This window comes from Oncorhynchus mykiss, chromosome 1 (assembly GCF_013265735.2).
Source record: "Oncorhynchus mykiss isolate Arlee chromosome 1, USDA_OmykA_1.1, whole genome shotgun sequence".
Taxonomy (NCBI): domain Eukaryota; kingdom Metazoa; phylum Chordata; class Actinopteri; order Salmoniformes; family Salmonidae; genus Oncorhynchus; species Oncorhynchus mykiss.
The window spans coordinates 94,693,549-94,705,777 of NC_048565.1; the positions used below are offsets into that span (position 1 = coordinate 94,693,549).

A 12,229-nucleotide genomic window follows, 5' to 3' on the forward strand; every position below is an offset into this window, starting at 1 on the left:
GTGAGGAGACTGATAGATAATAATGTTATAATGAACCTGTACAGGTGAGGAGACTGATAGATAATAATGTCATAATGAACCTGTACAGGTGAGGAGACTGATAGATAATAATGTTATAATGAACCTGTACAGGTGAGGAGACTGATAGATAATAATGTCATAATGAACCTGTACAGGTGAGGAGACTGATAGATAATAATGTTATAATGAACCTGTACAGGTGAGGAGACTGATAGATAATAATGTTATAATGAACCTGTACAGGTGAGGAGACTGATAGATAATAATGTCATAATGAACCTGTACAGGTGAGGAGACTGATAGATAATAATGTTATAATGAACCTGTACAGGTGAGGAGACTGATAGATAATAATGTCATAATGAACCTGTACAGGTGAGGAGACTGATAGATAATAATGTATAATGAACCTGTACAGGTGAGGAGACTGATAGATAATAATGTATAATGAACCTGTACAGGTGAGGAGACTGATAGATAATAATGTATAATGAACCTGTACAGGTGAGGAGACTGATAGATAATAATGTCATAATGAACCTGTACAGGTGAGGAGACTGATAGATAATAATGTTATAATGAACCTGTACAGGTGAGGAGACTGATAGATAATAATGTCATAATGAACCTGTACAGGTGAGGAGACTGATAGATAATAATGTTATAATGAACCTGTACAGGTGAGGAGACTGATAGATAATAATGTTATAATGAACCTGTACAGGTGAGGAGACTGATAGATAATAATGTTATAATGAACCTGTACAGGTGAGGAGACTGATAGATAATAATGTTATAATGAACCTGTACAGGTGAGGAGACTGATAGATAATAATGTTATAATGAACCTGTACAGGTGAGGAGACTGATAGATAATAATGTCATAATGAACCTGTACAGGTGAGGAGACTGATAGATAATAATGTTATAATGAACCTGTACAGGTGAGGAGACTGATAGATAATAATGTCATAATGAACCTGTACAGGTGAGGAGACTGATAGATAATAATGTTATAATGAACCTGTACAGGTGAGGAGACTGATAGATAATAATGTCATAATGAACCTGTACAGGTGAGGAGACTGATAGATAATAATGTTATAATGAACCTGTACAGGTGAGGAGACTGATAGATAATAATGTCATAATGAACCTGTACAGGTGAGGAGACTGATAGATAATAATGTTATAATGAACCTGTACAGGTGAGGAGACTGATAGATAATAATGTCATAATGAACCTGTACAGGTGAGGAGACTGATAGATAATAATGTTATAATGAACCTGTACAGGTGAGGAGACTGATAGATAATAATGTTATAATGAACCTGTACAGGTGAGGAGACTGATAGATAATAATGTTATAATGAACCTGTACAGGTGAGGAGACTTATAGATAATAATGTCATAATGAACCTGTACAGGTGAGGAGACTGATAGATAATAATGTTATAATGAACCTGTACAGGTGAGGAGACTGATAGATAATAATGTCATAATGAACCTGTACAGGTGAGGAGACTGATAGATAATAATGTTATAATGAACCTGTACAGGTGAGGAGACTGATAGATAATAATGTTATAATGAACCTGTACAGGTGAGGAGACTGATAGATAATAATGTCATAATGAACCTGTACAGGTGAGGAGACTGATAGATAATAATGTCATAATGAACCTGTACAGGTGAGGAGACTGATAGATAATAATGTTATAATGAACCTGTACAGGTGAGGAGACTGATAGATAATAATGTTATAATGAACCTGTACAGGTGAGGAGACTGATAGATAATAATGTCATAATGAACCTGTACAGGTGAGGAGACTGATAGATAATAATGTTATAATGAACCTGTACAGGTGAGGAGACTGATAGATAATAATGTCATAATGAACCTGTACAGGTGAGGAGACTGATAGATAATAATGTTATAATGAACCTGTACAGGTGAGGAGACTGATAGATAATAATGTTATAATGAACCTGTACAGGTGAGGAGACTGATAGATAATAATGTCATAATGAACCTGTACAGGTGAGGAGACTGATAGATAATAATGTTATAATGAACCTGTACAGGTGAGGAGACTGATAGATAATAATGTCATAATGAACCTGTACAGGTGAGGAGACTGATAGATAATAATGTTATAATGAACCTGTACAGGTGAGGAGACTGATAGATAATAATGTCATAATGAACCTGTACAGGTGAGGAGACTGATAGATAATAATGTTATAATGAACCTGTACAGGTGAGGAGACTGATAGATAATAATGTATAATGAACCTGTACAGGTGAGGAGACTGATAGATAATAATGTATAATGAACCTGTACAGGTGAGGAGACTGATAGATAATAATGTTATAATGAACCTGTACAGGTGAGGAGACTGATAGATAATAATGTCATAATGAACCTGTACAGGTGAGGAGACTGATAGATAATAATGTTATAATGAACCTGTACAGGTGAGGAGACTGATAGATAATAATGTCATAATGAACCTGTACAGGTGAGGAGACTGATAGATAATAATGTTATAATGAACCTGTACAGGTGAGGAGACTGATAGATAATAATGTTATAATGAACCTGTACAGGTGAGGAGACTGATAGATAATAATGTTATAATGAACCTGTACAGGTGAGGAGACTGATAGATAATAATGTTATAATGAACCTGTACAGGTGAGGAGACTGATAGATAATAATGTTATAATGAACCTGTACAGGTGAGGAGACTGATAGATAATAATGTCATAATGAACCTGTACAGGTGAGGAGACTGATAGATAATAATGTTATAATGAACCTGTACAGGTGAGGAGACTGATAGATAATAATGTCATAATGAACCTGTACAGGTGAGGAGACTGATAGATAATAATGTTATAATGAACCTGTACAGGTGAGGAGACTGATAGATAATAATGTCATAATGAACCTGTACAGGTGAGGAGACTGATAGATAATAATGTTATAATGAACCTGTACAGGTGAGGAGACTGATAGATAATAATGTCATAATGAACCTGTACAGGTGAGGAGACTGATAGATAATAATGTTATAATGAACCTGTACAGGTGAGGAGACTGATAGATAATAATGTCATAATGAACCTGTACAGGTGAGGAGACTGATAGATAATAATGTTATAATGAACCTGTACAGGTGAGGAGACTGATAGATAATAATGTCATAATGAACCTGTACAGGTGAGGAGACTGATAGATAATAATGTTATAATGAACCTGTACAGGTGAGGAGACTGATAGATAATAATGTCATAATGAACCTGTACAGGTGAGGAGACTGATAGATAATAATGTTATAATGAACCTGTACAGGTGAGGAGACTGATAGATAATAATGTCATAATGAACCTGTACAGGTGAGGAGACTGATAGATAATAATGTTATAATGAACCTGTACAGGTGAGGAGACTGATAGATAATAATGTTATAATGAACCTGTACAGGTGAGGAGACTGATAGATAATAATGTTATAATGAACCTGTACAGGTGAGGAGGCTCGGAGGGTGTTTGACGACGCCCAGCGGCTCCTCAACAGACTGATAGATAATAAGGGTCTCTGGGGGCGTGGCCTGGTGGGCTTCTGGCCCGCCCAGAGTGTAGGAGACGACATCCAGGTGTACGAACATGACGTCACACCTCGCTCCACCACGCCCCTCGCCACCTTCTACGGACTACGCCAACAGGTGAGTAGCCCCTCGCCACCTTCTACGGACTACGCCAACAGGTGAGTAGCACCTCGCCACCTTCTACGGACTACGCCAACAGGTGAGTAGCACCACGCCACCTTCTACAGACTACGCCAACAGGTGAGTAGCACCTCGCCACCTTTTACGAACTACGCCAACAGGTGAGTAGCATCTCGCCACCTTCTACGGACTACGCCAACAGGTGAGTAGCACCACGCCACCTTCTACGGACTACGCCAACAGGTGAGTAGCCCCTCGCCACCTTCTACGGACTACGCCAACAGGTGAGTAGCACCTCGCCACCTTCTACGGACTACGCCAACAGGTGAGTAGCACCTCGCCACCTTCTACGGACTACGCCAACAGGTGAGTAGCACCTCGCCACCTTCTACGGTCTACGCCAACAGGTGAGTAGCAACACGCCACCTTCTACGGACTACGCCAACAGGTGAGTAGCACCTCACCACCTTCTACGGACTACGCCAACAGGTGAGTAGCAACACGCCACCTTCTACGGACTACGCCAACAGGTGAGTAGCACCTCGCCACCTTCTACGGACTACGCCAACAGGTGAGTAGCACCTCGCCACCTTCTACGGACTACGCCAACAGGTGAGTAGCACCTCGCCACCTTCTTCGGACTACGCCAACAGGTGAGTAGCACCTCGCCACCTTCTACGGACTACGCCAACAGGTGAGTAGCACCTCGCCACCTTCTACGGACTACGCCAACAGGTGAGTAGCACCACGCCACCTTCTACGGACTACGCCAACAGGTGAGTAGCACCTCGCCACCTTCTACGGACTACGCCAACAGGTGAGTAGCACCTCGCCACCTTCTACGGACTACGCCAACAGGTGAGTAGCACCTCGCCACCTTCTACGGACTACGCCAACAGGTGAGTAGCAGAGGAGATCTGGAACAGGGTGTGTCAGTTCATGGTGTGTGTGTGGGTGGGGTCTGTGTGTGTGGGTGGGGTCTGTGTGTGTGTGGGTGGGGTCTGTGTGTGTGGGTGGGGTCTGTGTGTGTGGGTGGGGTCTGTGTTTCCATTTATAAATCTATAACAAGTAGGGCTGTCCCCGACAACAACAAAAAATCTTGGTCGACCCAGAATCATCTGTTCTTTTCAACCAATCGGTTGATCTAAATGTTAAAACGTATTTTTCCATATTTAGAAACATCCTGTGTGTTTTAATCAAATCAACTACATTCACTGAGCTGGTCTGATGCTTTAAGCACACTGTCTGATGAAATAATTCAGACACACTTCACTCAAGGGATTCCGACCAGCAATTGATTTGATTGCTGCTCTGTGTTTAAAAAAACAGCTAGTGACTGTGTGACTAGCAACCGCTGTCTTTCTCTCCTCCCTGCTGTCTCTCTCTCCTCCCCGCTGTCTCTCTCTCCTTCCTGCTGTCTCTCTCTCTCCTCCCTGCTGTCTCTCTCTCCTCCCCGCTGTCTCTCTCTCCTCCCTGCTGTCCTCTACTCTGCTAGACCTCTATAATGGATTAGTCCACTGAGACAGACCTCCACAATGGATCAGTCCAATCAGACAGGCCTCCACAATGGATCAGTCCAATCAGACAGGCCTCCACAATGGATCAGTCCACTGAGACAGGCCTCTATAATGGATCGGTCCAATCAGACAGGCCTCCATAATGGATCGGTCCAATCAGACAGGCCTCCATAATGGATCAGTCCAATCAGACAGGAGCCAATCAGAAAGGTGTCTTGTACACCAATTGTTGATTTTGTTGCTACTGCTCGACTTAAAGACATCTGGGTCGACCAACAGTCTATGGACCAATCAATGGAAACAGCAGACTAACTGGGGTCAACCCTAACAACAAGCGTGTATTGTAAGATAACTGTGTTTGTCTTGTAGGCAGAGAAGGACAGTGCCAGCTCAGACCCCTACTACTGCCTGTCCGACTTCGTGGCCCCGAGGGCCAGCTGTGTGTCTGACTACATGGGGATGTTTGCTGTAGCTGTGTTCGGAGCGGAGGAGCTGAGCAAACAGTTTGAGACCCAGGGAGACGACTACAACAGTATCATGGTGAAGGCTCTGGCTGATCGCCTGGCTGAGGTACGGACTCTAGTGTCACTATACTGAGGTACGGACTGGCTGAGGTACGGACTCTAGTGTTACTATACTGAGGTACGGACTCTAGTGTCACTATACTGAGGTATGGACTCTAGTGTCACTATACTGAGGTACGGACTCTAGTGTTACTATACTGAGGTACGGACTCTAGTGTCACTATACTGAGGTACAGACTCTAGTGTTACTATACTGAGGTACGGACTCTAGTGTCACTATACTGATGTACGGACTCTAGTGTTACTATACTGAGGTACGGACTCTAGTGTTACTATACTGACACCTAGCTGAGGACTCTAGTGTTACTATACTGAGGTATGGACTCTAGTGTTACTATACTGAGGTACGGACTCTAGTGTTACTATACTGAGGTACGGACTCTAGTGTTACTATACTGACACCTGGCTGAGGACTCTAGTGTCACTATACTGAGGTATGGACTCTAGTGTTACTATACTGAGGTACGGACTCTAGTGTTACTATACTGAGGTACGGACTCTAGTGTTACTATACTGAGGTACGGACTTTAGTGTTAGTATACTGACACCTGGCTGAGGACTCTAGTGTCACTATACTGAGGTATGGACTCTAGTGTTACTATACTGACACCTAGCTGAGGACTCTTGTGTTACTATACTGACACCTGGCTGAGGACTCTAGTGTTACTATACTGAGGTACGGACTCTAGTGTCACTATACTGAGGTACGGACTCTAGTGTCACTATACTGAGGTACGGACTCTAGTGTTACTATACTGAGGTACGGACTCTAGTGTTACTATACTGAGGTACGGACTCTTGTGTTACTATACTGACACCTGGCTGAGGACTCTAGTGTTACTATACTGACACCTGGCTGAGGTACGGACTCTAGTGTTACTATACTGACACCTAGCTGAGGACTCTAGTGTTACTATACTGACACCTGGCTGAGGACTCTAGTGTCACTATACTGAGGTACGGACTCTAGTGTTACTATACTGAGGTACGGACTCTAGTGTTACTATACTGACACCTAGCTGAGGACTCTAGTGTTACTATACTGACACCTAGCTGAGGACTCTAGTGTTACTATACTGACACCTAGCTGAGGACTCTAGTGTTACTATACTGACACCTGGCTGAGGACTCTAGTGTTACTATACTGACACCTGGCTGAGGACTCTAGTGTCACTATACTGAGGTACGGACTCTAGTGTCACTATACTGAGGTACAGACTCTAGTGTTACTATACTGAGGTACGGGCTCTAGTGTTACTATACTGAGGTACGGACTCTAGTGTCACTATACTGAGGTACGGACTCTAGTGTTACTATACTGACACCTGGCTGAGGTATGGACTCTAGTGTTACTATACTGAGGTACGGACTCTAGTGTTACTATACTGACACCTAGCTGAGGACTCTAGTGTTACTATACTGACACCTGGCTGAGGACTCTAGTGTTACTATACTGACACCTGGCTGAGGTATGGACTCTAGTGTTACTATACTGACACCTGGCTGAGGTATGGACTCTAGTGTTACTATACTGAGGTACGGACTCTAGTGTTACTATACTGGTACCTGGCTGAGGACTCTAGTGTCACTATACTGACACCTGGCTGAGGTATGGACTCTAGTGTCACTATACTGAGGTACAGACTCTAGTGTCACTATACTGAGGTACAGACTCTAGTGTTACTATACTGAGGTACGGGCTCTAGTGTTACTATACTGAGGTACGGACTCTAGTGTCACTATACTGAGGTACGGACTCTAGTGTTACTATACTGACACCTGGCTGAGGACTCTAGTGTCACTATACTGAGGTACGGACTCTAGTGTCACTATACTGAGGTACAGACTCTAGTGTTACTATACTGAGGTACGGGCTCTAGTGTTACTATACTGAGGTACGGACTCTAGTGTCACTATACTGAGGTACGGACTCTAGTGTTACTATACTGACACCTGGCTGAGGTATGGACTCTAGTGTTACTATACTGAGGTACGGACTCAAGTGTTACTATACTGACACCTAGCTGAGGACTCTAGTGTTACTATACTGACACCTGGCTGAGGACTCTAGTGTTACTATACTGACACCTGGCTGAGGTATGGACTCTAGTGTTACTATACTGACACCTGGCTGAGGTATGGACTCTAGTGTTACTATACTGAGGTACGGACTCTAGTGTTACTATACTGGTACCTGGCTGAGGACTCTAGTGTCACTATACTGACACCTGGCTGAGGTATGGACTCTAGTGTCACTATACTGACACCTGGCTGAGGTACGGACTCTAGTGTCACTATACTACAGCCCAATAGGAAGCCATACGTGACAGACTGATAACTACAGCCCAATAGGAAGCCATACGTGACAGACTGATAACTACAGGCCAATAGGAAGCCATACATGACAGACTGATAACTACAGGCCAATAGGAAGTCCCTAACAGGCCAGGTGAACAGTGACATTAGAGTCCATGAGAAGCTAAAGGTCTGTGCTTCTCCCCGTCCACCAGGCGTTTGCCGAGGAGCTCCACGCCAGGGTGCGTAGGGAGCTGTGGGGCTACAGCGTGGAGGAGAACCTCCCGACTGAGGACATGCACAGGATCCGTTACGAGGGCATCAGGCCAGCCGCAGGATACCCCTCCCAACCCGACCACACTGAGAAGACCGCCATGTGGACGCTGGGCGAGGTAGAGGAGAAGACGGGTAAGGGTTCTTCCTCTCAGCTCCTCTCCCTTTCATCTGATCTGATCTGAAACATCTGACCAGGTGAAAGACAGTCTAATGAGGAGCTTCCAAACCATACTGTTTCCACCTGTCCAGATGAATGTCTAATTGACAGTCTAACGAGGAGCTTCCAACCCCATGTTGTTTCCACCTGTCCAGATGAATGTCTAATTGACAGTCTAACGAGGAGCTTCTAAACCATATTGTTTCCACCTGTCCAGTCTTTTCCTATCAGTGCAGATGAATGTCTAATTGACACTCTAACGAGGAGCTTCCAACCCCATGTTGTTTCCACCTGTCCAGTCTTTTCCTATCAGTGCAGATTCATGTCTAATTGAGATGGGGATGGGGGGGGGGGGGGTAGGTAGAGTAGTTTCTGCATTAGAGACTTCTTTCTGTGTTGGTTGGCTTTTATGACTGATGGCGACCCCCAAAATCCCAGCCGCTTGAGAGAGTCTCTAAATGAGGTTTCGACGACGATGATGTCTGATGTTTTTCCAGGTATCAAGTTGACTGAGTCTCTGGCCATGACCCCAGCAGCAGCTGTCTCCGGGCTGTACTTCTCTCACCCTAAAGCTACCTACTTCGCAGTGGGAAAGATCACCAGAGAACAGGTACTGATACAGGCTCAGGATGGGATTCATTTGTTTTATTTGTTATGTAACGGATTAACAACCCACCACAAGGGGGCGCTGTTTTCAAACCCCACTGACACTTGGGCCTAAGGCACTGTTCATCCTAAGTTCAAGAGGCGTCACTACAGTCCTTGGTTCAAATCCTGTCTAACTGTCTAAAAGCTCTGTAGTTGTGTATTTGGTGTGCTAATTTAGTAGCACGTTAGCCTATCTAGCGAAGTGGTTCGCTTCTTCCAAAATCAAGCGTTCGCTTCAGTGACAGCAGAGAATCCCCTCCTGAATCAAGAGCCTTGCTGTCTAATATATATATGTTTTGTGCATGCAGCAAACTGAGTAGCATTTTTTTGTGTACTTGTATAGTTTAGGTCAGAAACTGTCCAAAATGCGCTCGTTAACATTTAGTTAGCGTTCTCTTTGGGATTTTACATGTACTTGGGGCGGCAGGTAGCCTAGTGGTTAGAGCGTTGGGCCAGTAACCAGCAGGTAGCCTAGTGGTTAGAGCGTTGGGCCAGTAACCAGCCTAGGTAGCCTAGTGGTTAGAGTGTTGGACTAGTAACCAGCAGGTAGCCTAGTGGTTAGAGCGTTGGGCCAGTGACCAGCAGGTAGCCTAGTGGTTAGAGCGTTGGGCCAGTAACCAGCAGGTAGCCTAGTGGTTAGAGCGTTGGGCCAGTAACCAGCAGGTAGCCTAGTGGTTAGAGCGTTGGGCCAGTAACCAGCAGGTAGCCTAGTGGTTAGAGCGTTGGACTAGTAACCAGCAGGTAGCCTAGTGGTTAGAGCGTTGGACTAGTAACCAGCCTAGGTAGCCTAGTGGTTAGAGTGTTGGACTAGTAACCAGCAGGTAGCCTAGTGGTTAGAGCGTTGGGCCAGTGACCAGCAGGTAGCCTAGTGGTTAGAGCGTTGGGCCAGTAACCAGCAGGTAGCCTAGTGGTTAGAGCGTTGGGCCAGTAACCAGCAGGTAGCCTAGTGGTTAGAGCGTTGGGCCAGTAACCAGCAGGTAGCCTAGTGGTTAGAGCGTTGGACTAGTAACCAGCAGGTAGCCTAGTGGTTAGAGCGTTGGACTAGTAACCAGCAGATTGCCTAGTGGTTAGAGCGTTGGGCCAGTAACCAGCAGGTAGCCTATTGGTTAGAGCGTTGGACTAGTAACCAGCAGGTAGCCTAGTGGTTAGAGTGTTGGACTAGTAACCAGCAGGTAGCCTAGTGGTTAGAGCGTTGGACTAGTAACCAGCAGGTAGCCTAGTGGTTAGAGCAGGTAGCCTAGTGGTTAGAGTGTTGGGCCAGTAACCAGCAGGTAGCCTAGTGGTTAGAGCGTTGGACTAGTAACCAGCAGGTAGCCTAGTGGTTAGAGTGTTGGACTAGTAACCAGCAGGTAGCCTAGTGGTTAGAGTGTTGGGTTAGTAACCAGCAGGTAGTCTAGTGGTTAGAGCGTTGGGCCAGTAACCAGCAGGTAGCCTAGTGGTTAGAGCGTTGGGCCAGTAACCAGCAGGTAGCCTAGTGGTTAGAGCATTGGGCTAGTAACCAGCAGGAAGCCTAGTGGTTAGAGTGTTGGGCCAGTAACCAGCAGGTAGCCTAGTGGTTACAGCGTTGGGCCAGTAACCAGCAGGTAGCCTAGTGGTTAGAGCGTTGGGCCAGTAACCAGCAGGTAGCCTAGTGGTTAGAGCATTGGGCCAGTAACCAGCAGGTAGCCTAGTGGTTAGAGCGTTGGGCCAGTAACCAGCAGGTAGCCTAGTGGTTAGAGCGTTGGGCCAGTAACCAGCAGGTAGCCTAGTGGTTAGAGCGTTGGACTAGTAACCAGCAGGTAGCCTAGTGGTTAGAGCGTTGGACTAGTAACCAGCAGGTTGCCTAGTGGTTAGAGCGTTGGGCCAGTAACCAGCAGGTAGCCTATTGGTTAGAGCGTTGGACTAGTAACCAGCAGGTAGCCTAGTGGTTAGAGTGTTGGACTAGTAACCAGCAGGTAGCCTAGTGGTTAGAGCGTTGGACTAGTAACCAGCAGGTAGCCTAGTGGTTAGAGCAGGTAGCCTAGTGGTTAGAGTGTTGGGCCAGTAACCAGCAGGTAGCCTAGTGGTTAGAGCGTTGGACTAGTAACCAGCAGGTAGCCTAGTGGTTAGAGTGTTGGACTAGTAACCAGCAGGTAGCCTAGTGGTTAGAGTGTTGGGTTAGTAACCAGCAGGTAGTCTAGTGGTTAGAGCGTTGGGCCAGTAACCAGCAGGTAGCCTAGTGGTTAGAGCGTTGGGCCAGTAACCAGCAGGTAGCCTAGTGGTTAGAGCATTGGGCTAGTAACCAGCAGGAAGCCTAGTGGTTAGAGTGTTGGGCCAGTAACCAGCAGGTAGCCTAGTGGTTAGAGCGTTGGACTAGTAACCAGCAGGTAGTCTAGTGGTTAGAGTGTTGGGCCAGTAACCAACAGGTAGCCTAGTGGTTACAGCGTTGGACTAGTAAACCAGCAGGTAGCCTAGTGGTTAGAGCGTTGGGCCAGTAACCAGCAGGTAGCCTAGTGGTTAGAGCGTCGGGCCAGTAACCAGCAGGTAGCCTAGTGGTTAGAGTGTTGGGTCAGTAACCAGCAGGTAGCCTAGTGGTTAGAGTGTTGGGCCAGTAACCAGCAGGTAGCCTAGTGGTTCGAGCGTTGGACTAGTAACCAGCAGGTAGCCTAGTGGTTAGAGCGTTGGACTAGTAACCAGCCTAGGTAGCCTAGTGGTTAGAGTGTTGGACTAGTAACCAGCAGGTAGCCTAGTGGTTAGAGCGTTGGGCCAGTGACCAGCAGGTAGCGTAGTGGTTAGAGCGTTGGGCCAGTAACCAGCAGGTAGCCTAGTGGTTAGAGCGTTGGGCCAGTAACCAGCAGGTAGCCTAGTGGTTAGAGCGTTGGGCCAGTAACCAGCAGGTAGCCTAGTGGTTAGAGCGTTGGACTAGTAACCAGCAGGTAGCCTAGTGGTTAGAGCGTTGGACTAGTAACCAGCAGGTTGCCTAGTGGTTAGAGCGTTGGGCCAGTAACCAGCAGGTAGCCTATTGGTTAGAGCGT

At 45.8% G+C, this 12,229-nt stretch overlaps 1 protein-coding gene across 5 annotated transcripts in view; it reads left to right on the top strand.

The window, feature by feature from the left end:
- LOC110499554 (methionine synthase) overlaps positions 1–12,229 on the top strand; it is a 72,980-nt gene that overhangs the window by 50,856 nt on the left and 9,895 nt on the right. For all 5 annotated transcript variants that reach the window (XM_036989163.1, XM_036989175.1, XM_036989168.1 and 2 more), the window contains 4 exons: positions 3,560–3,756; positions 5,646–5,846; positions 8,371–8,563; positions 9,086–9,198. In XM_036989163.1, the coding sequence (XP_036845058.1) occupies positions 3,560–3,756; positions 5,646–5,846; positions 8,371–8,563; positions 9,086–9,198 (704 nt within the window). The remainder of the gene's footprint in view (positions 1–3,559; positions 3,757–5,645; positions 5,847–8,370; positions 8,564–9,085; positions 9,199–12,229) is intronic.